The sequence below is a fragment of the Pleurodeles waltl genome, chromosome 1_1 (assembly GCF_031143425.1).
Source record: "Pleurodeles waltl isolate 20211129_DDA chromosome 1_1, aPleWal1.hap1.20221129, whole genome shotgun sequence".
Lineage (NCBI taxonomy): Eukaryota > Metazoa > Chordata > Amphibia > Caudata > Salamandridae > Pleurodeles > Pleurodeles waltl.
In genome coordinates this window covers 182,903,878-182,931,407 of record NC_090436.1, presented here as the reverse complement: position 1 = coordinate 182,931,407, position 27,530 = coordinate 182,903,878, and the positions used below count along the sequence as shown (strand labels likewise).

The 27,530-nt window shown below is 44.4% G+C and overlaps 1 protein-coding gene across 1 annotated transcript in view; it reads left to right on the top strand.

Annotated features, from left to right (window-relative positions):
- Positions 1-5,030: 5,030 nt before the first annotated feature.
- Positions 5,031-27,530, top strand: part of LOC138293632 (uncharacterized) — a 69,368-nt gene continuing 46,868 nt past the window's right edge. The window contains exons 1-2 of the mRNA XM_069232957.1: positions 5,031-5,344; positions 11,455-11,693. Of these exons, the coding sequence (XP_069089058.1) occupies positions 5,031-5,344; positions 11,455-11,693 (553 nt within the window). The remainder of the gene's footprint in view (positions 5,345-11,454; positions 11,694-27,530) is intronic.

Genomic DNA, 27,530 nt, shown 5'->3' with positions numbered 1-27,530 from the left:
AATTCTTATTAGTGCTGTTTGGTTGCTATGCAATGGTCTCCATTCTTAATCGTGTATGTCAGCATGGAAGGGACACCTGCATTTTGCTTCGTCTGGACTGCTTTGTGTTGAAATCACAGCACCACTCTCTATGATAAGACTGTTTTCATGCCATTACATCATTGCTAATAAAGTGGGCACTTCATGACTCAAGGTGGCATTAATAATTGTATTTTGTTAGTGCAATGTTTAACATGATGATTCTCTGGCTATGACTCATACTGTGAATATGTGTTTGAGTTACCATGCCTGGTAAGTGCTTTTTGTGATCCTGAGTGATGGAGTGCACAGAGTCTGGTGGTGTCCGTGCATAGCATGCATTGCGCATAAACTTGGATGTGAATGTAGACTGCTTGTGCAGTGACGTACGGGTTTGCAGTGAGCGTGGCCTTATGTAAGTGGCCCTCGGTCTCAGTAGATACTCCACTCTTGTTCCAGGAAGAGCTTTCTGGACAATTTGAACATATCAGGAAAAAAGCCTTATAACAGGCTTGGCGATCTTCAGTGTGTAGCGTGTTCACACTGCAGCGATGTGTTTCTTCTATTGACATTATGACTGCATACATAAGGAAGTAACAAGATACAGCAATTATAAACAGCACTTTCTAGCACGAGAGGGCTTACGATGCGGGCAGAGCACTATCAAGATGTTCAATTCCGACATACTTACTCAAAGGCATTTGGAATGGAAATGTGTTTTTGTTGCAGGTCATTGTGCATTTACAAAACAAATGCATAGAATAAAAACATTGAGTTTGAGTTTCTGATAAAAGTAAACCTCTTTCATTTCACATAGATAGGACTGATGATGTGTGGCTCCATTAATCTCTCCTGACTTATTATTTTTGAACCAGGGCTGTGATGTAATTGCTTTGTGAGATTGGACAGAGGAACTGCTGTAGTCCACCAGCTGGTGGAATCTCACTGCGTTTTTCGATAACTCCGCCGAATTCCGCAGAGTGAAACTCCACAAACCTCAAAAGATGAGTTCTAGATCAGAATTTAGAAAAACCATGAAGGTTTATTATATAATTCACAAGTATAGTACAGAAATAGTAAAGTGCAGAAGCTGCTGGGTTACATAAAATTCAATTATCATAAAAACCATCAATGCAGAATAATAGAGAATAGTCACAAAATAAGAAAAAAGGACTAGTTCCACGTGTACAGCAAAATCATTATGAAATTGGGCAGCATCCCTTTTAGAGACCCAAAAGGATCAAGTGAGTGCCATCTAAACTCCAAATTCAAAGGCTTATTTAGTCAATTTCTTCCCAGAGGAACTGCAAAGTCAGTGTGGTGTGAGCAACGAAATACGTTTTCAACAAATTAGAATACAGAATTCATAAATGTCATACACCCTATCAACTTAGCACCTACCTACTACATGAATATTGATTCAGCCCCTTCTTATTTAATGTCGCTTGGACGTTTCAGTGCAAACTAGTTACATAAACCTCAATGAACAACTGTGAATGAATATAATGCTGTATGCAAGCAGAAGGTCCTTGAGAAACTGTTTTAGTGGGTCAGAGAACCTTCTTCAAGAATAGTGTCATTCAGAAATAAACAAATCCATGATTTCTTTACTGCATTCAGCAGAAACACAGACAAAAAATAAACTTGATGTAGCGTTCACTTTTGACAAGATGGCGTCAAAGCCTAACTGTGGCCTAGTTAATATAAGCCAGTTAAACACACTTTAATATGATGTAGAAAATTCATTTTAAGTGCAGTAGCTTCATGGCAGTATATTCATGTGAATTTGTAGATTCATTGTTCTGTATACTATTAAAACGCACATTTGAAAAAGACACATAAATGTGTCCTAACTCGCTCAACTACAAGTGCATCATAAGATATAATATAATAAGTGCATTATAAAATGTGATTTGGGGATTTCTCAGGGCGCCCTTTTCCAGTAAACCTCATGTCAGAGTGGAACTGTGCAGAGTATTGCAAAGCAGGGTGAACAGCTACTTTTACTTGCGCGGTAAAAAATGCACTATGCACTATGAAGAAATATAAGCGCAAATTGAGGGAAAACTATGCACCTTGAAGCAAACAGATGTCAATGCTGTATTCCATTCAAATAGACAATTTAACACAATATTGCAACAATGTGCTGTTTGCTCCAATTCTGTTACCGTCCAGCTGTCAGTGCTAGACTGTGGCAATAAATATCATTGCGCTCTATTCACAAAAATGTTGTAACTCTGCACCTGCAGTTATACCTACTACCTCGTACGGTTGTAGACTGTCAAAGGTTTTCCAGGCTACTCCTGGAAAACTGCGGCAGTCGTCCACACCCAAAACTGAAAAAAGTTTGAGATCTTAAGGTAAAAATGTACATACATATATGTTTTGAAAGGGGGAAAAATGCAAATGCAAACTTCCTAACTTTTTACGTTTTATCTCCATTGACAAAACATGTGTTTCTGTTGCCTGTCGGATACACCCCCAATAACTTTGGAGGTGTTTGTTTTACTTTCCTGGAAGGGAAGGAACTCCTCCTGCTCCTGTCTGTTTTAAGCTCATTCAAGGAGCTATTTCTAAATGGAAGTCAAATTTGCAAGCGCAGCCAGCCTTATGAATCGGCCCAATTTATTTTTCAGCACTGACTGCTGCAAGACACAAGCATTTGCAATGTAATGGGTCTTACGTTTGCTCGAGTTAGAGCTATTAGCGTTGTAAATTTCCAACTGGCTTCTTCTTGCCGCACAAATTGAAAATGAAAAGTAAAGCAGTTGACATACAAAGCCCACGGCCTCCAGGAGCGTGAAGGAGAAACACAAAAGGAAAAATAAGTTCGCTCACAATCAAACATATCAGCAAACGTGCAATTATCCATGTAACAAGGTCTGTGTCCAAGGGGTAACAAAACTGTCCTAAGGAGGGACAAGCTTAAAACATTTACCAATGACAACAAAGGATTTTTGAAAGGCAAGCCCATGAATGAGTGATTGTGATGTGCGTGCGGTGGGCGTGGTTAAAAGCCCATAGATAGATTACAACAGGCCAGAGGGCTTGCTCGCTCGATCTAAAAATGTACGAAAATAACACTCCCTGTAAAGTGTAATATCATTTAAAATAACATCTTGGTGCAAGCTAGCACCACACAGCACTTGTGTAGTCCGACTTCCAGCTGCCTCAGAAATAACAGGTGCATATTTGAACAAGGCAGATGGCATTTGTAAAGGACTGTTCAATCAGAGGCATACCATGAAGAGGTGGCAGTCTTTGATAAAAACGGAAAAAAATGAAGGCGCCATTTTCACAGAATGTCACACTTTTCTAAACAGCTGTAGGTGCGATCAGGAAGAAAAGCAGATGCGTTTGTGAAGAGGAGCAGGTGCGGTCCGAGGTGCATTTAGAATAGGAGCTCGGCTTACTGTTCTGAGCACGAGGGCTGTGTCCAATCACTGGTTGGCGCGCGCATCTTGACTCGAACAGGGCAGGTACTGTCTGCTACCGAGTACCTGCAACTTCCTTACTTTGAAAGGGAGAGTACCTCCAACTCTATATTTCCATGTAAAGCACTGCTAACGGATTCTTATTGTTACAGTGTTCAACGATAAAGGGCGATAATGCAGGCTCCTAAAACGGACTACATGTGACTACATTTCATCAGGTAATAAAAGGTAATATACGTTTGGTGTGATTTAAGTTCAAAACGTTTTTATTGACCCTTATATATGATAACAACGAGACAGACAAAACGTATCGGCAAACATATGGATACACAAATGACAATTTTTTGCAAAAATGTAATTCATCAACAATAATGTAAGAATATATATTGGCTATAAGTACCTAAAGGAAACACGTAAATTATAAAATAAGTATAAGGCGACTTATGTAACAGGAAATATTTAAACCATAATAAACTCCAGCGCCCCACATATGGGCAAGTCAGTGCTATATAAAAGTTGCTATACAATACAATTAACAGGACTTGGTTAGAACTAGCTATGCTCAAAAAGTGCTCAAGCGAATCACATCATATATTTGATTCTACTCAATAGTCATCTAGCGCCCTCTTGCGTTCAGTGAAGCCTGATTTAGTAATTTCTAGTGAATATGTTATTTACATTAAAACATTGTAACTTAGTCCAAAAAGCGGGCACTCGCTCACAGAAATGTCTAACGTTCAGCCGAACCTAGGAAAACTTTATACAGCAATGAAGATGTCTGAGCATAGCATCTATGGTGTAGAATAACCCTTCCACAAAAACCCGCGTTCTGCATTTACTTTCCTTAGTCTATGAGATCTCATAATTCGACACAGGTAACCTGATGCCTCAGATGTTTCTTCATGGAATTTATGTTGTTGGGAGCAATCAAATCAAATTCCGAGTCTTTAGTTGGAACCAGTAAAGTCATACATGTGTCTGCTCTCATATTTTTATTGTGTATCTGGGTATCTGTACTGTAAGAAAGTGGTTTATTATCTGGGGTGGGCGACTGCCCTTCTCAAGGAATAATAACACTTCTTGTTAGTGTGAACCTTTAAAGTAATTCAATAAACCTGATCTCAACCCTCTGGTAGCTATGGAGCAGACAGGCTTAAATTAGGGCAATGTGTGAAGTGTTTGTGCAGTACCAAAACAGAAATACAATACAAACACCAAACAATAAAAAAGACCCAAACTGAATTAGAAAAATAGATAAAAATGTAAGAATCAAAATCATACAAAATGACATAAATCCAATACAGCAAATAGGAGATATGATTTTTTTAAACTGGTAAGTGGAAAAAGCGCCAAAAGCACAAAGAACAAATTACAGTCTATGGAAACAGCAGACCGGCACCTAGGCACGATTTGAGACTCAAAACAATGGAGTCATGTCAGCTACAACAAGTGGATTGGTCCAAGCGAAAAGTATGGAATTCAGAAAGTTCAAAAAAGTTTCCAAGTCCCACTTCAGAGAGTGACTTTGTCATTTTATTGTAAGAAATGCTTTGAAATTTATTGTACAATCTATGCAGAATGGAACTCAGTCACATTTTGAGAAGAAAAATCCTGCCTGAACAAGCCACTGCCATGGAACTGAAAGTCAGATACCTGATGCAGAATAGTCCTGCTGGAGCTCTAGAGCTATGGAGATTTCTCACTGAAACGTTTCTAAGCCCCAGAGCAGAATGGGATATAGTCAACTTTTTGGAGGTGCTTGGAACCTTCACCAGGATGAAGCTGAAGCTGTGGAACTGCTGGTCAAATACTTTGCTGACAGGTTCCCCGGAAGCTCTGGAGGACAAGTTTTCAAATGCTTCTAAAGTCCAGTTGCAGCTTGTTGTGTTCCGGTAGCCACCCATGAGGTCAGTCATCTGATCCTTGGAATTCACTTCTTTATCCTTAGTACAAGAGGGAGCAGGTCCTGTCCATTAGGGCTCCACTCAGGTCACAAACAGCAGGTTTAGTCACCTTCTGCAGCTCTAGAAAATGTTATAAGGATGATGCCTGGAAATTCACACATTTATGTCTAGTACCAGCTAGTGGGTGTGGGTGACTCTTGGGCACTACCCAATCAATGGGGTAAATGTTCCTGGGTGCAATTCTACTCACTTTTGAGCAGTTTCTGTTTACCATATTGCAAACAATCACACAGTGCTCCTCAGCCAGAATTGAAGAATTCAAGATGGGGAAACCCTTCTCTTGCCTTCTGCAGAGCTGGTGTGCCCATTGAGAAGGGTGCCCAGGGTTACAAGCAGTCTCTTTTACCGTGGCCACTCAAACCCATTATGAGGACAGATTTCCTCCCACTGAGTGTGGTAGCAGCTTGACTATGGGAACAATTGCTGGGGCCTATCTAGGTGTCACCTAACATTAACATGTGTGACAGGGAAGGCCCTGGGCCACCCCAGCTTGTCGTCCTGCCAGACGATAAAAACACCTCCCCACACCCATGTCTTTGCCTCTGCTCTGGGAGTAGTTGTCACATCTCTTTCACACCTTATTCAGGCCGAGCACAGTCTGAGTTGCTGCTTAAGAGCTGATGCAAATTAGCCTCCAGCAGCTTCAGGCATGATTGTTATTAAATATAAAATAAATCTGTGAACAGAGTCTGTAGCTGGTACAGGTAAAGGTCAAAAGTTAGAGATGAAAGTGTGTAATCAATACTTTGATCCTTCCGGCGTGCCATTTGCAAGCTGACCAGTGACAATGTCGGTTTGGGCCTAGTCAGTGGGGGAACACACCATTGTGAATGTCATATGACTTATTTAATGTTTAAAATCAGGTTTTCCTACATATCAAAAGGGTTATTTTGACAAGTTCATGCCTCAGGGTTCAAGCTGCTGCTGTCAGGCTATGCAAGGTAGGGGATAAAGCCATGTTTTAATTGCCACTGTACTGGATGACACAATAGCTGCTGCAACCCACTGGTGCCATTTAACGTTGCTTGTCAGGGGTATATATCTGTACCATATACTGTGGTCTGATAGGAAGCCTGATGTGCCAATCAGGTTTAAGCCAGTTTCATCATTTTTTAAAGGGGGAGCACAGGCGTTTTATTCACGATTAGCAGGGGTAAAGTGCACAGGTTTTTATGTCCAGCAAAAATAGGGTCAAAAAATGTGAAAAGTCTGGGGTGGCCATGCAGAAAATATGAATTTCCTACTAGTAGCTTTTATTCAAATACATTTCACAGGTTACAGGGGCATGAAGTGCATTGTTTTAATAACGTTTAAGAATTACATATTTTTAAAACCCATAACGCTCAAAGCTCTAGATATTTGGCAATTACGAATTCTAAAACCTATCCCTTTTTCCTCCTCTCAATGTCTCCCACTTATATCAGTCCTTGCTCATGATGCCACACACATTAACATAACAAATGATGTTGAAAATGGCCCTCTCTGGAGGGTCACTCCAAACTTTTTGCCTTCCTCCTCCTCTTTTTCTGATCTCGTTTTTATGGCTTTAGGACTCTGGGCACTTTACCACTGCTAGCCAGTGCTAAAGTGCATGTGCTCTCTCCCCAAAACATGGTAACATTGGCTCATACCAATTTGGCATATTTAATTAACTTGTAAGTCCCTAGTAAAGTGCACTATATGTGCCCAGGGCATGTAAATTAAATGCCACTAGTGGGCCTGCAGCACTGATTGTGCCACCCACATAAGTGGCTCCTTAGCCATGTCTCAGGTCTGCCATTGCCATGCCTGTGTATGCAGTTTGGCTTGGCTTTTAAAACTACTTGCCAAGTCATAAATACCCCTTTTCTTACATGTCACCCTTAAGGTAGGTCATAGGTAACCCATAAAGCAGGGTGCTATGTACGTAAAAGGCAGGACTTGTACTTATAAGTTTTACATGTCCTGGTAGTGAAAACCCACCAAAGTAGTTTTTCATTACTATGAAGCCTGCTCCTCTCACAGTCTAGCATTAGAAATTCCCTTATATGCTTTTAAGTGGTAATTTCTGATCTAAGAGGAATAGCCTTGTCATATTTGGTATGGTTGGAATGGTAGTAAGAAATCCAACTTACTGGTGAAGTTGGATTTTACACTACTTTTTCAGAAATGTCACTTTTAAAAAGAAGGCATTTCCCTGCACTTACTGCCACTTGTGCATTTCAGCCTGTCTCCAATCTACGTCTAGTCTGTGCTGGTTGACAACTCCCCTTGTGCATTCCACCCAGACAGCTATAAACACAGGACAGTCAGCTGAATCTGCTTTCATCTGCATAAAGATGGGTTTCCCTGGGAAGGAAGGGTGGAGGGGCTCTCTCCTACACTCTCTCTTACACTTTAAAAGCCTGGCCTCACACAAAGGACTGATAACCCCCCACAGGGATCATGGCAGACAGGGCTGGGTTGAAAGGGGAACTCGTGCTCTTCAAAACCACCCTTTGAAGTTTCCTCCACTTCAAAAGCACTTTTGGGTGTGTATATACACTGGGTCTAGTGGAAGGGCTCTGTCTTTCTCCACAAGTGCTCTCCAAGGGCTTGGATTGAGCTTGCCTCCTGTTCTGAAGTCTCAGGGCCAACAAAGACTTCATCTACTAGCTACTAGCTAGTCTACCGACTTCAGCGACTCCACAACCGTTGCCACTGTCTGATGCCATGCCCCTGCCTGCTCCAGCTCCCTGGTCCTCGCCGAACGCAATGACTGCGGCCTGCAACGTAAGCCCAACGTTGATGTGATGCCGCTGAAGTCCCGCAGTGTGACTGCAACACTGCAAAGTCGACACATTGGCCCTCATTCTGACCTTGGCGGGCGGCGGAGGCCGCCCGCCAAAGTCCCGCCGTCAGGTTACCGTTCCGCGGTCGAAAGACCACGGTGGTAATTCTGACTTTCCCGCTGGGCTGGCGGGCGGTCGCCTTCAGACCGCCAGCCAGCCCAGCGGGAAAGAGGCTTCCACGATGAAGCCGGCTCGGAATCGAGCCGGCGGAGTGGAAGCTGTGCGACGGGTGCAGTTGCACCCGTCGCGTATTTCACTGTCTGCGCAGCAGACAGTGAAATACATGTAGGGGCCCTCTTACGGGGGCCCCTGCAATGCCCATGCCAGTGGCATGGGCACTGCAGGGGCCCCCAGGGGCCCCGTGACCCCCCCTACCGCCATCCGGATCCCGGCGGTCCGACTGCCGGGATCTGGATGGCGGTAGGGGGGGTCGGAATCCCCGCGGCGGTGCAGCAAGCTGCGCCGCCGCGGAGGATTCAATGGGGCGGCGGTACACTGGCGGGACCCCGCCAGCGGTGCCGGTCCGACCGCGGCTTTACCGCCGCGGTCGGAATCCCCATTGGAGCACCGCCGGCCTGTCGGCGGTGCTCCCGCGGTCCTCCGCCCTGGCGGTCAAAGACCGCCAGGGTCAGAATGACCACCATTGTGTCTTGGCCTGCTGGACTCCTCAACCCTGCCTGATCACAAGGAACAGACGCCTCACCACCGATGCTGCATCACCTTCCCAAAACCAGACAGAACTAGCGCCTCACCTCCCCTGTGTAGCAGTTAGGAACTGACATCTCACCTCCCCGGCCGCAGCCAGGAACCAACACCGCACTGGCCCCAGCGACACCTCACCTCCCTGACTCCATGATACTTCTATGTTTCCTTGTTTACCAAAGGTACTGTGCCTAGGATCCGTGCAACTCCATGACCAGCCCACAGTCCCTTGGGAGTGGTGTTGAGCTATTGGGAAGGATTCCGTCAAGACGTGGTAATAGCCCCAGTTGGAGTTATTGTGTTTCTAAGCGCCGTACTAATAGTTAACCTTGCAAAATTCATCTCTTTCCTTGTGTACATGGGATTCTTAATATTTTGGTCTTATTTTATTCAGATAAATATCTATTTTCCTAAACTGGTGTTGAGTACTTTTTGAAGTGCTTTCACTGTGTTACTGTATGAGTTATTGTGCAAATACTTTACACATTGCCTTCTAAATTAAGCCTGCCTGCTCAGTGCCAAGCTACCGGAGGGTGAGCATAGGAGAATTTAGGTTGTGTTGTGACTTATCCTGACTAGGATTGTGGGGCCAGATGTAGCATTATTGCAAATTGCGACTTGCAAGTTGCGAGTCGGAGCGACTCGCAAATTGCAAGTCGCAATTTGCAATGCAGAACGGTGTCTCAGACACCGTCTCCGAGTCGCTATGGGGTCGCAAAGACCCACCTCATTAATATTAATGAGGTGGGTCGCAAATTGCGGCCCCATAGCGACTATAGGCACTCGCAAACATGGAGGCCTGCTGTAGTCAGCAGACCTCCATGTTCGTGACTGCTTTTAAATAAAGCAGTTTTTTTTTTTTTAAGTGTAGCCCGTTTTCCTTAAAGGAAAACGAGCTGCACTTAAAAAAAAAAAAAAAAAAACCTTTCGGTATTTTTTCAGGGCAAGTAGTGGTCCCTTGGACCACTACCTGCCCTGAAAAAATAGTTTTGGGTCCATTCACAAAGGGGAAGTGGGTTACCATCCACTTCAAGTGGATGGTAACTGCGACTCCATTGCGACCGCATATGCGGTCGCAAATGGAATTGCATTCCACTGCGAATCGCAAATAGGAAGGGAACACCCCTTCCTATTTGCGATTCGGAAATGCATTTTGCGAGTCGGTCCCAACTCGCAAAATGCATTTCTGCATGAGAAACACGCATTTGCGAGTCGCAAACGGAGTCGCAAAGTGTTTCCTGCATCTGGCCCGTGGTCCCTACTTGGACAAGGTGCATACCTCTGAAAACTAGTTACCCAGTTTCTAACAAATGGCATTCCATGGACAACTCAATTTTCCTATTTCCATGCATCAGTACCTCATTCAGTCCAGGTTTTGTTGTTGCATGCTGAGTTTTATAGTCCTGTGTAAACCATTATTTGAAAACCAGGATTACAAGTCCCAGAATTGGCAAAGAATGCCTGGAATTGATAGTCTATGTACAGAAATAAGAAATGTGAGAGCTCTGTTCCCATGCCCATTCATGTGACATCACTGATTTACATCAGTGATGGCCTGTAACATCATGTCCATGCAGCCTTTCCTAAAGGTAGGCAGGGAATTGCTCGTGTCTGTGTGCACTGTACATAGGTCAGGATGTCCTCTGTTCATAGTGTTTAGAGGACTTAAGTTATGACTCCACCCTCTCTTAAGTGAACATAAGTCATGGTGGGTATCCTGACTTGCAAAGTTTACATCAGGTCTGTAATTATGTATAACAATGGCAAACTGTATGCACCATATAAAATGGCAAGCTTATAACCATGCCATTTGTGTCATATACACCCCAGATGTGCGCAAAATCAGCAAATCTGTCCTTGGAAGTCTGAATGCAGTTTCTGTGGTATGCCCCTACAGCATTTTTCCTGAAAAGCTGGTGATGATTGGTTAAGACTAACTTTTTAAGGTTTTCCATTTACACCTTTGTCTTTCCTTTATTAGGGTTACAAAAAAACGTAAGGCAAACAGGGCATTACTAGACTTGTAATTTTTTATGTTTTCATAGGAGCCGTCACTACAGCAGCTTCTTTGAAGCCATTTAACCAGGGGTGGTTGCTCCTACGGAGCATAAGAGCATTGCCCCACTGCCCCCTCTGAGCTGCCACATCATGTACTGTTTATGTTCCTTGTTTAAAAAAAACTCATCCACTACGCTGTTTGGGGAGGGCGTAGCCAATCCTTTTGATTGGCAGGCTGCAGGCTCAGGGACAAAATCAAGTGTGCATGCCAGGTTGTACAGGTATCTACTGTATCCAGTCGGCATGCACACTTCAGCCTTTGAATCTGCGTGGGTTAGGCAGCTAGGAAGAAGGCATCACTGCCACCTAGTCTTCCTCGGAGTGGAGGATCCCCTTGCTCCAGCCAAACCTTGTATGGCTCTCATGGTATTTACTACTATAAACAGCATGGTAGCAACGCAAGGATTGGCTGTGATCACAAGCTTCAGTTTATTGTATGACTAATTGAAGTCTTGTGATACTGCTTAGCTTGTCACTTCCAAGTCAAAAGCCACTGATACAGCAGCCAAAAATTATGAGTTCTTTTGAAGACTTGCAGTTCGCCTTAGAGATGAAGAAAATTCTACTTTCTCTAGGCATGGGCGAAGAACGACAGCTGAACCACATCTGGAGTAAGACGGTGGAGATATTGAAGAGATCGAGGAAGCAACGGCACTCCACGAGGCGCTACAAAAACACAATTCCGAGTCATGCACACAGACACAGAGGTAATGCGCTGTGATTCTGCTGTGTAATTATGATTTAAATATTTAGGCATATGCGCAAACATAAATAGGGCGCTATGAAAAACATACATTTCTGGGTTTTTGTAAGCACAAGCATTAACCATCCAATCGGGGTCCGGGTCCAATGTTTATGAAATTACGATTTAAATGTTTCTGTAAAGCGCTATAAAACCATGTTTTCAAGGCTCTGGTAAACACAAGCATCAGACGGATACACGAGCTCTGAGGTCCAGGTTCTTGTATAAAAGTATAATTTATATATTCAGTAATATAAGCGCGCCGATCTCCATGATGTACTTTAAAATCATGTTTTCTAGCGCTATAAAACCATAATTTCTAGGCTCTTTTAAACACATGCATTAAAAAGATTTACAGGCCCAGCGGTCAAATGCTGCAGTCCGTGAATGAAATCAGATGTTGGGAGTTTGCAGGGATGTAAGACGGGCAGGCTGATGAGTAAATGGATGGATGAATGATGTGGAAGGTTAAATCAAAAGGATTAAGGTGTGATCATTAGTGAAGGGTATGTTAGTTCATGCCAATATCTGATGGGAGAACAGGCAGCCTAGAGGAGATTAGATGTTGAATTGTAAAGGATTAGTTCCAAAGGAGGGGTTGTGATCTATGAAATGAGGTGCGGCCAGTTTGCAGAAATACAACAGACACAAGGCAAACACAGGATTCATCTATTACACAACTAGTTCTTTTGTACAAATATGCAAATGCAAAGTGCATTGAGCACCATCCTCCCATCTTTTATACTTCTCTCCATCATTCCACCAAACTAGGCATCTCTCATCCACTGTCCATCTCTCTCTTCAGTCTTTCTTTCCTTTTATTGCATTTGTCCCATACCTCCCCCATGCTTTTCGTTTTCCCGCCAGTGTCTCTGAAGCAAATTCAAGTAAGCAAATAACATTGTTAGGGTTTTATGTCCGACACACTGACCTGCTTCACCCACAAAGACTCAAGCTGCTAAAATGGGGACATCATGGTGCCTCTGTTCTCCTCTGGCAGATGGGGGTGCTCTGCTCTGTATGTTTCAATCAATCAATCAGAGTTTTATAAAGCGCAGATACTCACCCCTTAGGGTCTCAAGGCGCTGGGGGGGGGGGGTGTAGTGAGTACCAGAGGTGGATTATAAAAGCCATGTCTTCAGTTCCTTCATGAAGCTGGGGAAGGAGGGGGTTTGTCTGATGTGGATGGGTAGGGTGTTCCAGGTGGTGGCGGCGAGGTGGGAGAAGGAGCGTCCTCCTGTTCTGGTTTTCCAGATGTTGGGTACTTCTGCGAGAGAGAGCTGTGCCGAGCGTAGGGTCCTGTGGGGTATGTGGAAGTTGAGTTGCTGGTTAAAGTAGGGAGGTTCAGTGTTGTGGAGGGCTTTGTGTGCATAGGTGAGGATTTTGAAAGTGATTCTTTTATCGATGGGGAGCCAGTTCAGTGGACATAGGTGTTGTGAGATGGGGCAGTGTCAGGGTAGGTCGAGGATAAATCTGGCAACAGCGTTCTGGAGGTTTTGCAATTTGCGGGTGAGTTTTTTGTTGATTCCGGCATGGAGTGTGTTGCCGTAGTCCGGTCTGCTGGTGATGAGGGCGTGTGTGATGGTCTTTCTATGCTCAAGGGGGATCCATTTGAAGGTCTTGCGTAGGAGACAGAGAGTGTGGAAGCAGATGGAGGTGACTGAGTTGATCTGGTAGTTCATGCTGAGGTCGAGGTCCAGGATGATTCCGAGGTTGGGGGCTTGGCTGGCTGGGGTGGGTGGGCTTCTGAGGGTGGGTGGCCACCAGGAGTCACTCTCTGTATTGGTTTGAGGGCCATGGATGAGTACCTCGGTCTTGTTTGCGTTGATTTGAAGGCAGCTATCTCTCATCCAGTTGGCGACTGCTTTCATGCCCTTGTGGAGGTAATGTCTGACCTTGTCTGGTTCGTTGGAGAGGGAGAGAATACGTTAGGTGTTGTTGGCATAGGAGATGATGGGCGGTAGACGATGGTTCCCCTAATGGTGGATGTCAGGCTGGTGTGTAGCTTGAAGGGTAGGTGTTCCACTAGGTTAGTGGCTTCTTTAGAGTCTTCAGAGTATGTGTTCAGGTGGAGGTTGGACCTGTGGACAATGGCGATTCCCCCCCCCAGGGTGGCTTGGGCAATCTTTCCGGGTGATCTTGAACCCCTGTGGGATGTTGATGTCTGGACCTGAGGTGTTGTTGGTCCAGGTCTCAGTGAGGAATATGACGTCCCGGGTGATGCTGTCGAGGAGGTCCCAGATTACGGTGCCCTCTTTATGGAGGAAGCGGACCTTAAGGAGGATGCACTTCAGGGGTTTTGGGTTCAGTGAGTTGTTGCGGGTGGGTTGTGCTGGGTCTCGGGTCTTGGTGGTGGTGCAGGTGTGACGGAGGCAGAGGCAGCTGAAGGGACCGTGTGTGTTCCCTGGAGCTGCTTGCTTGCAGTTGTTGTTCCGTTCTGGGTTGAGTGCAATGAGTTCCTCTGCTGTGTAGAGGTGGCGGGTGGCAGGGTCCAGGGGTCCTGGTGGCCGTCGCGTTCGGGTCGCAGACGGGTGCAGACAGGTTTGCCTTTGGCATGCGGCCGCACAGAGGCCGCCATTAAGTAGGGAGGAGAGGACAGCTGGAAGGCGGGAGTGAAAAATGATGCAAAAAAAAGGTGGAGGGGCTGCGGGGGCAGCAGCGGCGGGGATAGAGCATGAGAAAGAGGAAGGGGTGGGCCGCAGGGGCAGCAGCTGCGGGGGAGTTTGAGAAGGGGGAGAGCGAGAGTGAGAGAGAGAGAGAGCAGAGTGAGCAGAGTAAAACGAGGAGGAGAGAATGAAACGCAGAAAGCAAAAGACACAAAAGGAACAAAAAGGGAACAAAACACAGAAGGAAAAGCACACAAAGAGTGAACAGAGGCAAAGGGAGAAAAAAGAGAAATAAGGCAGAGGACAGCCGAGTAGAAGAGCAGAGCTCTCCCACTAGACACATGGGATGAGGCGCAGGCAGAAGCCTCCAGGTGGAGGAGTGCCTCGAACTCTTGACAGAGGTCAGCGTTCAGAGGAACAGAAGGGCTTATTTGACGGTGGAGCTACGAGGTGGCAGAGCAATTCACTGGCCAAGTACAGTGTGGTTTCTCACATTTGAGCACTGGGCTGCACTTGCCACAAATTATTCTTCACCTCAAAAGTTGAGGCTGATATAGTTAGGAGATGTTATATTCTGGGGTAGGGTGTATATAGTCTTAGAAAATAAATTTGATGCAGTGCTTGGAGGTTAGTCGGAAGCACATAAGGGAGAAGTGGACGGTGGCAGGAGAAACATTCAATAAGCTGTCATCAAAAGTGTTAGAAATGGGGTCTTTGGTTGGCAGTCAGGTTACCCCTCCCTGTCCAAAGAAGGACCTTCACTCTAGTCAGGGTAAGTCACACACAATCTAAATTATCTTGTGCCCACCCTCTGGTAGCTTGGCATTGAGAAGTCAGGCTTAACTCAGAAGGCAACGTGTAAAGTATTTGTGCAAATAATCATGCAATAACACAGTATAACACCACAAAAATACACCACACAAGTTAAGTAGATTAAGGTCAAAACGATCACGATTTGATAGATACAAGTTGAGATATCACTTTTTCGAATGATAAATATAGTCTTTTAGTTCTTAAAAACAACAATGGTCGCTTGCGAGCACAAAGTACCTGGTTTGCATCGAAATAATCTGCACGTGACCACAAAGGAGGAGATGCGTGGAAAACGGGGAGGTGTACGTCGGTTTCTACAGGCGGACACATACGATGAATCAATGCTTTTCCACGCAGCCTGGGCTTTGCGTTGATTTGTGGCATGCAGACTTGGATCCTCTTTGGGTTGTGGGGTATTTGGACACCCCAGGGAAGTCACAGGAGCTGTGTTGATCCGGTGGGCGATGCAGAGAAATTTCTGCCGCACGGCAGGTGCTGCGTCAATTCCTCTCACAGGAAGTCGGGCTGCATCGTTCGGGCTCGGCGATGCGTCGATCCGGTGGGCATGCGTCGAAGTTCCTGTCGCAATGCTGGCGCTGCATCGATCTCTACTCAGAGAGCCAGGAGGCACCTTTCCGGTTCGGCGATGCAGTGATTTCCTCACAGCAGGGCAGGCTGTGTGTCGACTTTCGCCACACAAGGATTTCTTTGCAGAGATTAAGTCTTTCTGGCCCTGAGACTTCAGGAAACAGGAGGCAACCTTAATTCAAGCCCTTGGGGAGCACTTTTAAGCAGAGCCAGAGGGCAGCAAGGCAGCAGTCCTTTACAGCAAAGCAGTCAGGTAAGTCCTTTGGGCAGCCAGGCAGCTTCTCTTAGCAGGTTGCAGGTTCTGGTTCAGAGTTCCTTTGCCAGTAGGTATCTTTCCAAGAAGTGTCTGAGTTGGTAGGGTCAGGGACCCAGTTTATATACAAAGAATGTGCCTTTGAAGTGGGGGAGACTTCAAAGAGTGGCTTAGAAGTGCACAAGGTCCCCTTTCAGTTCCATCCTGTCTGCCAGGGTCCCAGTAGGGGGGTTTGCAGTCCATTGTGAGAGGGCAGACCACTGTCTTTTGACATGTAAGTGTCAGGCCCTCCCCCCTCCCAACCCATGAAGACCCATTCAGTATGCAGATGTGTGCAGGTGTGACTTAGCATCCTGTGTTTGGGGTTGTCTGAGTGAAATGCACAAGGGAGCTGTCAACTAACCTAGCCAGACCTGGATTGTAAGGCACAGAAGGATTTAAGTGCAGAGAAATGCTCACTTTCTAAAAGTGGCATTTCTAAAATAGTAATATTAAATCTAACTTCACCAATTAGCAGGGTTTTGTATTACCATTCTGGCCATACTAAATATGACCTTGTTACTCCTTTCAGATCAGAATCTACCACTCAAACAATATATTAAGGTAGCTCTAATGCTAGCCTTTGAAAGCAGCAGGCCTCACAGCAGTGTAAAACAAATTTAGGAGATTTTCACTACCAGGACATATCAACTACACAGGTATATGTCCTGCCTTTCACCTACATAGCACCCTGCCCCATGGGTTACCTAGGACCTACCTAAGGGGTGACTTATATGTACAGAAAGGCGAGTTTAAGGCTTGGCAAGTACTTTTAAATGCCAAGTTGAAATGGCAGTGAAACTACACACAGGTCATGTAATGGCAGGCCCGAGACATGGTTAAGGGGCTACCTATGTGGGTGTCACAATCAGTGCTGCAGGCCCACTAGTAGCATTTAATCTACAGGCCCTGGGCACATGTAGTGCACTTTAATAGGGGCTTATAAGTAAATTAAATGAGCCAATTGTGTATGAGCCAATGTCACCATGATTGAAGGGAGAGAGCATATGCACTTTAGAGCTGGTTAGCAGTGGTAAAGTGTGCAGAGTCCTAAAACCAGCAAAAACAGTATCAAAAAGTGGAGGGAGGGAGGCAGGCAAAAAGTTAGGGGTGACCACCCTAAGGCTGTCAGGTCTAACAAAAGGACTGTCAGTTGCTACTTGTGGGCAGGGCCCATATGCGCGCTTGTCTTAGTGAAGTTACAATAGAGGGAGAATGAAGCTTCCTTGAGAGACTGCATCATAGTGTTGGAGAAGAAGTTTGCACAAGTGGATGTGGAGATAGTTAGGGTGAGCGTTTACATCTTATGCCTAATGCAGAAAGGTGTTTGCACCTATAAATTTAGATTGCACCCATAAATTAAACTATTACTTGCGGGTAATGTTTCATTCAGCATCTTCTCTTTGGATGTAGATCTGATCAACTAACTCAATTTGAATGTGCAGGGCAGGCTTTACAGGCAGGAACACACTGTGAATTTGTTTGTGTAGGTCTGGGCTTGACTTGGGGGTTGTAGGGCATTTTGGAAAAAGACAAATTGGGGATTATGGCTAAGGAATGTTTTGTCTGGAAAATTCACGATTTTGAACTCTTACTTTTAACTTTCTATGGAGTTTTCTAGAAATTAAATGTATGCTGTCAAAAGCACTATTATCGCCTCTGCACACCCCCACCTCACCCTCTTTTTTTCAATTCCTGCTCGCTCAGTATGCTCGTCTGCATGTTCCACTTGGGTTGTTACTTTCCACCCACAACTTTTACCAGCTGCCACTGCATTTAACCTTACCTGAGTGGACACCATGTTTCACATGGCTCATCAGCATCCTTTTTTGTTTTGCAAAATCAAACTCCCAAAGAGGGAGTTTGTTTTTTAAAACAAAATACTAATGACCGGACATTCTGGGAGTTCTCTCCTGCTCCCGCAGTCTGAGTGTGCAGTTTTAAAGCTGCAAGTTCAACCTAGCAAAATAAACTTTTTTTTCAAGCTAAACTTTTCTATTTAATTTTTATGTCAGCCCTAAATGCCCCTAGGGCAGGATACATGCTATTTAAAAGTAGGGCATGTGTACTTATGTTCACATGTCCTGCCAGTGGAAAATCTCTAAAGTTATTTTTCACTGTGGCAAGGATGGTTCTCCCATAGAAAAGTATTGGGTTACATTATAACACCTTGTAATCTAATGCATAGCTTAGGTTTGGGAATAGTTAGAGTCATGAATCAAGGACTCAAATAAATTGTAATTTAAAATACAATCTAATGGTCAAATCAGATTTTTGAAAATTGCCATTTTTCCTGCTACATGTCTGGTAGCCATTTCAGAGTAAGAATGGAGATAGTTTGTGAAGGAAATGTTCCCCAGTGTGTAACAGCAACTGGCTCTGGGAGAAAATAAGTGGTCCATATAATTCCGTTATCTAACTCTGTTCTGAAGTTTACTAACAAGTATTTAAATTTAAACTCAGACTCAGCTCATAAAGAAGTCATGTATAAACTTTCAGAGATCAAGAAGTTCACAATGGTATTTTATTTTATGGAACTCCAGAACGACAGAAGCTCTTTCTTTCTTTATCGTGACATGACCTCTGTGAGCTTTTTTAAATGATTCTACTCCTTTTATTGATAATATTTTACTATTACTTGCTGAATTTGTGATTTTACTGTTGTGTGATCTTGGTGATTTTACTGTTTTTTCCCTGTTTTTTACCTCCTGTTTTGTCTGGGAATATTTTTTTTAGGAAATATAAATCTTTTTACTGGGGGCATATTTTTGTTTGTTGGGGACATAAACCTTTTTATTCTTCACTGGAGCACCGGAGCCTGTGTTTAGGGGTTACCAGTAGCTCCGTTTCCCTTCTTTCTGGTTGGGACATTGTTAGACCGCCATTTTGGTTAGGGGCTAGTTGCTCAGTCTTCTGAGCCTTGCCGGGCTTCCCACACGGTGCATTTAATGCCAGCCGGCCGCCGGCCGCGCAGAGGGCGTGCCAAAGGCAAGCCCGTCTGCGCCCGTCCACACCCTGAAGTGCCCAGATGCTGCTCTTTCCACTACAAATAAGTTGGTTTATTCTTTCTCACAGCTTCAGGCACTTAGAAGTACAGGGCTATGTCCTTCCCTTTCAAGCACTCCTGGGCCCCACGTTTTTCCCCTATGCCCTAGCTGCTCTTGGATCTCCATGGTTTCCTTATCCTCTGGCGCTCCTCCTCTCCAAATGGGCAGAATGCTGCTGCTCAACTGCCGTTCTCTACCAGCTCATTCCCTACACATCTATACCCTCTTAGAAGACCTTCTACCGGATGCCCTGTTTCTCACCGAAACTTGGCTGAGTGAAGACTCTGCAGTGGATGTCTGTAATACTTTGCCTTCTACCTATTCTATGGCACACTTGGATAGACCTTTTGCGAGAGGTGGCAGCATAGCCATCATCTATAAAAACACCATCAGGTGTGTCACATCGCCCTCCGACATTCCAGACTGCAAAAGTCTGACTTTCTCTCTTCACTTGTCGCCCACTTTTACCTTTTCTGGAATTCTCCTCTGTCGGCCTCTGGGACCTGGTGCTCGCTTTTTAGACACTCTACCTGACGTTGCAGCCAGTCTTACCTGTAAATCCCCTAATTTCACTATTCTTGGGGACTTCAGTATCCATCTCGATAATGCAGACTATCCTCTGGCCAAATCACTATCAGCCTCTCTCACTGCACTTGATTTAATTCAACATGTAATTGGACCCACCCACCTTAAAGGCCATACTTTGGACCTTATATTCAGCAATACCTCCGATCTTACGGCTTTGTCTCCTCTGCCTCTAGTCTGGACAGATCACTCTCTCTTATCATTCTCTTTCCCTTACAACGCTGTGCGGGATCTGCAATCTAGCTCCTTAACTTCCGGACGCATTTGGTCAAAGTTGGTTCCCAGTGAGTGGTGCGCTGCTCTTCAGGTTTCCCTTACGACCAATAATTTTTCTGTCTCTACCTCCGCAGACTCATTTGATAAGTGGATTTCCTCCTCTCTGGATGCTATTCTCCCTATTAAATCAAGAGTAAAAAAACTATCTCATAAGGTTAAACCCTGGTTTTCTCCTTCCCTACTAGAATTGAGGAAGAAATGTAAAAAGTTAGAAAGAATTTGGAGAAAGAGTTATAGCCCCTCTGCCAGAGATATTTATAGGCAATCCATCAGACTTTATCACCTAAATATTAAAGTCGCCCAGTCCACCTACTATGGCACTAAAACAGACAATTCTTCCTGCTCACAGAAGGAAATCTTTCAGATTTTCAAAGAGCTCACTATAACTCCCATGCCAGCCCCATCCATAGAGGCCTCTATTGAATATAGTAACCGTTTGGCATCTCACTTTCAGGACAAAGTCATCAAGATATATTCTGGGTTCCCTTCCTCCCCCACCCCAGGAGTCCTCAGAAGATCAGGCTATGGATTCCGTTTTTTCTGGGATTTCATTGACTGTTTTTGCACCTCTTACTGATACCGTAACAACTAATTTTCTTTTTAAAATTAAATCGGGCTCTCCCCTTGACCCTGACCCCCCACTCTTTCACGGGTCTCAGACATCATTGTCCCTCCCTTCACTAAAATATTGAACCACTCTCTATCTTCAGGTTCCCTCCCTCCATCATTTAAGCATTCCATTATTAAGCCTCTCCAAAAAAAGCCAAAGTTGGATCCTTCTTTACCGGAGAATTATAGACCTATTGCTCTTCTCCCCATCTCTGCTAAAATCTTGGAGAAACATGTTAACTATCAATTAACCTGCTATCTTGAGAGCCATGAGCTCCTTCATCCTACCCAAATGGGCTTTAGAGCTCAACATAGTACAGAGTCGGCTCTCCTTACGGTGACGATTTGTCCCGTCAACTTCTGGATCAAGGGGCATACGTGGCCCTCATTCTACTTGATCTTAGCGCAGCCTTTGATACGGTGGACCACAATCTTCTTTGCTGCAGGCTCTCTGAAATGGGGATAGGAGTTTAGCCCTGTCCTGGCTCTCCTCCTTCCTTAAAGGAAGATCTTTTCAAGTCTTGGACCGTGCTTTTTTTTTTTCTGAAATCCTTCCGTTGACGTGTGGAGTCCCTCAGGGCTCCTCACTGAGTCCGACCCTTTTTAATGTTTATTTATCCCCACTGGCTAAAGTGATTGCTCCTCACAATATTTTCCTGGTTACCTGTGCTGACGATACCCAGGTGGTATCCCTCTCTAGCTCTGGGGACTCATCCACGGCCAATCTTTCTTGCTGTATGAAGGATATTGGAGATTGGATGATTCAATCCAAACTTAAATTTAATGACGGAAAATCTGAAGTTATAGTCTTAGGTAATGGCTCCCCGGCCCCTCCCCTCTCATCGTTTTCAGAAGCTTTTAACAATCTTCCTTCTCCCAAAGCCCATGTAAAAAGCCTTGGCTTCTGGTTGGACCCTCGCTTGACTATGGATTTTCAAGCTAACAAAGTCTCTTCCACATGCTTTGGTCTCCTAAGAGTTCTTAGGAAGATCTTTATTCTCTTACCTTCCACGGCCCGAAGAATCCTCATTCAAACCCTGATTCTTTCCCGCCTCGACTATGGGAACTCTCTGTTTCTTAGTTCCCCGGCCTATGTGATAAAGAAGTTGCAGATAGTGCAGAATGCAGCAGCCAGGCTTCTCACTAATCTGCCTAGACATCTGTCTGTGAAGCCGGCTTTTTTGATACTTCACTGGCTTCCTATCAAGCAGCGCATTCATTTTAAAGCCCTGTGCATTGTTCACAGGGCTTTACATGATGAGGGTCCGATGTTCTTTAGAAAACGGATCCTTATCTACGCCCCCACCAGAAGTTTGAGATCATCTTCCTTCCGGCATGTTAATATTCCTCGGTTCAAGAGAGCCTGGGGAGGCAACTCCTTTTCCACCAAGGCTGCCCGCCTTTGGACTGCTCTCCCCTCTGAGCTCCGTCATGAACCCTCAGAGCAGCTCTTCAGGAAGAAGCTGAAAACTATTCTTTTTTGTAGCTAACTTCTCTGTTTTTTTTCTCTGTTCCTTGTAGTAGTCATGTTACGTCAGCGCTGGGATGCCCTAGGGTAACTACGCGCTTTATAAATCCTTTAAACTAAACTAAAGTAAACTATATCAAACCTGGAAAATGGGCCCTAGATTATCGTCCTCGCCAGACTCAAACTTTCTAGCTCAGAACGTTGACCCAGGACCTTTATCGGGGAAGTAATTTGTCAACTGAGAACCCAAGTCTTACTTCTCAAGTTCGTCCCTTTCTAAATGATTTACATTTAGAAGGGAACATATCAGTTTTACCCCCTCTGTCATCCTCAGTGAGTATACACATTACCGTACTTCCTCTTTATTAAATGCTGTTCTGCTAATGCAAAAAACCTTGCAGAGTTCTTAAGAAGCCTTGGCTGTGATAAACTCTGACCAGCAAAAATCAAATCGGACTTCAAAAGGCAATTTCGGCAGAATTGTCCAGCGTTATTACTTATTTACCAACGTTAGTTGGGCCCAGAGAGGAAAATAGTGCAAGTCAGTCCCCCAAGTCAGGAAAGTATGGATCTAGGTAGATGACCTGAGGCTCCCCAATTGGGTCTGTACATATAACCTTCACTGTGCATATCTCCCGTCAACCCATGCAGGTTCAAAAAATATATCAGATCTATGTCTGCCAAAAATTCTCAAATTACAATGTTAATTGATCGTATAAACTGGAAATATAGCGGAGAGAATTCCAAAAAAAGAGCCCAGGAAAATGTAGGAGGGTAATTCCTAATCTGGCCAAATGACAGTTCAGATCAGGCCTGCATAAGTAAACAAAATAAGACCTGTATAGTAGCAGCCTTAAAAAGGAAAAAAAACTCATAATGAACAGTCTAAAGAATGAACTAAAAAGTGAATAATTGCTTGGGTAAAGAGAAACCAAATAAACAACAATCGAAAGAAGTGATTAATAATGGGTTGATGAACAATAAAATATTGTGTTTTCTAGCATCCTAAAAATATTAAAGTGGATAGGACAGACTTTAAAAGGAGGTTAACTTTGATGCGATAAATAAAGGATCTACATTTTGTGTTTCTTCAAGAAACGTGGGGCCAGATGTAGCAAAGTCCGAATTTGCGATTCGGAAATTGCGAGTCGGTGCAACTCCCAATTTCCGAATCGCAAGTTCAGATGCAGAACGGTGTCTCAGACACCGTCTGCGAATCGCTATGGGGTCGCAAAGACCCACCTCATTAATATTAATGAGGTGGGTTGCATTTTGAAAAATGTTTTCAGGGCCATTCACAAAGGGGAAGGGGTCCCATGGGACCCCTTCCCTTTTGCAAATGGGTTACCACCAGTGTGACACTGGTGGTAACTGAGAATTGCTTTGCGACCGCGTTCGCGGTCACAAAGCAATTTAGCATTGCGGTGCGAGCCGTAAATAGGAAGGGGACACCCCTTCCTATTTGCGAGTCGCATTCACATTTTGTGATGAGCATTTTGCATGGCACAAACTGCGATTTTCGCAGTTTGCACCATGCAAAATGCTTCCTACATCTGGCCCTTGGTTATGAGAGAATCTGAGTATAAGTTACTGTTGCCATTAATAGCCAGCGATTACGCTAGTAATGGGACACTTAACAGCAAGTCTATTGACATTAAACACTACTAAAATAATAAAGAGAGTTGTTGAAAGGGTTTTGTGCTCAAACGGAATTCAAATTGCGAAAGCGGAAGTGGGTGTAAATCACTTTTTGTGTTGAGAAACATATATAGCCCTAAGGAGTAACTTTCTGGTTTAACGAAAATGTTGGACGATTTTGACCATGTATTAAATTACATTTTATTTAAATATCCAAACGTCATCTTGGTTTTGGCAGGTGATTTTAATGTGGTTGCACTGATGATTTATTGAGAGATTTACTGGAATCATTTAATGTACCAGTAGCAGTTTTTCGTGCGGACATCAGTCCAAAGGGAATAGCGGTCTTGGAAAATTGGCAAGCAAAAATTTTTTAATTTGTCTAAATGGTCACTTCCACAAAGAAATTCCCACTGCACAAGCCTTCCAATCTAATCACTGTAAGAAATTTGGGGTATCAGTTGAGAGGGGAGGAAAGCCTAACTCAAAAAATAAACACAATCCTTGTCAGGGTGAACCATAAAAAAATCACTAAATAAACCTGTGCTTAACGTCTCGTAGTTTGGCACAAAATCAGTCAAGCAACATAGCATGACAAATCCCACACCATTTTAGAAAAATAGAATACATTTTAATGAATAGGATGACATCAAACAATCACAATTCAATCAGTGGATTCAGAGATATGAATTTTTAACATTTTAGATGAAGAGTGTGCCAAGAAGCATAAAGTGCCACTCCCCCTTTAGGAGTAGTACCCCAATAACCCAGAGTTTTCAGGGTGTCCTGGCAGCCGCACCCTAGTGCCTCTAACACCAGAGATAACTCATTTCCCAGGATGCAGCCAATGGACATCTGAGGATTGACTACAACCCTCTTCCCGTCAACTTCCCCACCCTTTTCCAAACACACCAGAGTCATAGGGCAGACAAAGTCCAACCCCTTCATCTGAGATACCCTCAACACCTGTCTTGGCAGGTACTGATCTAGGGAAATCAGCCTTTCCGACACCAATTTCAGGTTCGCAACGGAATCCCTTAGAGCAGTGATAGGTATTCCATACATTGTGATGCGGTGAAAGTGGATGTTCCCACCCTCAGGGATCACAGTCCATCTCCCAACTAAGGGAGACCAGGGCATGTTCTATCCTCTGCTTCTAAGAACTACCTTCCCCTAAGGCTAAAGTGGACACCTTTGTGGAGGTCTCACCAGTGGATGGTTTCTTAGAACTGGCAGGGTCCCCCTGCTTGTGTCCTAACTGGGAACAATCAAAGCACCAGGATTGGAAATTGGATGCCCAGGGCCGCTGCCCAAAAGAGCTTTTTTCTGTGCCCTGTTTCTCAGAAGGGGCACGGGAACTCTTTCCATTACCTTATTCCAGGGCCCGTCTGTGTCACCTTGGACCTTCTCTCTCATTCTGCTGTTCGGGGGAGGCTTGATCCACCCTTCTTGTGGTCACTCCCCAGTACCTTCTTTTGGATCCTGGTTTTGAGCCAAAGGTCCACTTTCTATGCAAGCTTCCTCGTACAAAGAGCTTGGTGTCTTACAGGTGTTGACTCAACTCTGTAGAGCAGTTACTGAGCACATGCTCTCTTACAGTCAGTTTACCACTCATCTACATCACTCACCTTGTTGACTTTCACCCCACTATTCAGTGCCTTTCCAGAGTAGTCTACATAATCTTACCAGGACTCGCTTGACAGCTTCTGGCTGTCCCTAAACTTCAACCTATTAATTGAGAGTATACTCTTCCCAGTGTGATGACAAGAGATTTCTCCATAAGTGGGTACTTCATATCATCATGTCATCCTTCCCTATGGCCAACAAAGAATCACTTCCCTCGGGGGTATATGCCTCTTGAGGCTGGCTCTCCAATCCTCCTCAGGAATGCATCTCTAGAGCGACCTTATCTGCTTCAAACTACTTGTCTGTGTCAAGGTCCTTGGGTATGTGGACCCTTCTGTCTACATTTGACACTGGATTGTCTCTGCTATATTTACTAACTGACTTTGTGAGCTGCTGCATTGTCTCACTTAATGAGCCAACAAAAGTTCTTTTACTCTAAAACTCTGTTAACTGCTATTCTCTTAGCTCCCAAAGTCAGCTTTTTCTTCTCCAAGATTAGGTCTGTCTCTGCCTCAGCCTTTCTCTCCTTTGCAGCCAACTTCAGCTTGGCAAGTCACAGCCTAAGTTCTCTTTCCTCCTGTCCTCCAGTTGCTCAGGGTACGGGTTGTGGGAAGACACACTGTTCTCTGCTCTGGATCCAGCGGGGGACCTCACTCCTGTGGGCCTCCTTCCTTTCTCTGGTTCTAGGGCCAGGACAGAAGGTTCTTCTCTCTCTCTCTTTTTAGCTCTGGGGCTACTGCGACGTTATTTTCCTCTTCCTCTTCCTCCTCCTCTTCCATTTCTTCCTCCTTCCCTTCATCATCATTATCCTGCTCTGATGCTGCAGCTTGCAGCATGTGGACCTCCTCAAAGGCTTAGAGGGCTATCAAATACTCAGACTTTGGGAAGTGATTGGACGGCTTCATGTAAGGATTTAACCATTCACCTGTGGGTGAGTGGATGGTGATCTGGTGTGTGTAGCTAATGTCAGGAATCCCCAAGGTGCCTCCTGTGTTATTGGTCAGCATCCCCAGGGATTAGGGTTAAATCATATCTCTGTTCTTGGTTAACCTTAATGTTTCTAAGTAAACATAATGTGCTGTGTTGCACAATTGGTTTTATCAATGCTTGTTTTACCAATGCTTGTTTGCTAATGTGAGCAGGTGTAGACATGGGCTTCTAATTGGGTGTGGTGTAGACATGTGCTTCTAATTGGATGTGGTGACTCATCCACATGTGGAAACTCAACTGCTTTCCTCATTGGCTATAAATAGCAGAGTGAAGCATACCTCCCTGCTTGGCTTTGTTTTGTTTCTTGATCTCAGCATCTGATTTGGCAGTCCAGCCCCTGCTGTCATCCTCGTATTCGGGACTTTTGATGCAATTCTTTTCTTTGATCTATACCAGCTGACACCAGGCATTCCTCCAGCACTCCGGAAAAGACTGCAGCTAAGTGACTAGTATTCTCCAAAGAATGTGTTCTTTGAGCACCGCGCTTTCCGAGAAAAGCTGGTGTATTTCAGACCTCGTATTTTGGAAGAGTGCTTATCTTGAAGAGACAAATCCATTTCTGAACATTCTACATTATTATTGTAGTTACTTGCCTAAATGCGCTTCAGGAAATCTGTTTGAGCTCAAGTACTACAAAAAGTGACAGTGCAGTTTTAAAAGAGCATTTACGTGAGTTTTCTTTCTCTAATAGCAAAACTCTTGGATTTAAATTGTGTCATTCATGTCTGTGTTTCAGGTTTGAGGAATTTGCTTTTTGAAGGGTTTTTCACACACAGAGTGAAACCAAACCCAACTGTGCCACCCTAACTGTTTGAACCCAGAGTGGACATTTGTATTTCTTGGATTGTTTTTGTTCCTTTTAGTTTACCCTATGCATGCAGAAAAGTTATATGTGATATAATTAATGCCCTTGTTTGTCTTTCTTGTACAAGATAAGTGCAACCACAGTTCTAATTGTAGTGTGCAACAGTGAATCTCTGTGAAGCCAGCCCTAGTGTCGCAGTACTTATTGTTATGGTACTCAGTTTGGGTTTTTGATAATGCAGTGTTGGTAATTGTGCCAACAATTATTATTATCCAAGAAAAGTGCTGGAGCATCCCCGTGTTCTTCTACTGCTCCCGTGCCCATATCAGAAAGAGAGATTCAGTTTCAAGGAAGTTGAGTGCACTAACTCTACTATCACTCTGTCAACAACAACCTGCCCCCTGAAGATACAGAGTGCCTGGCTGGACCGGCAAGACGTGCCATTTTTTGTCTCTTTCT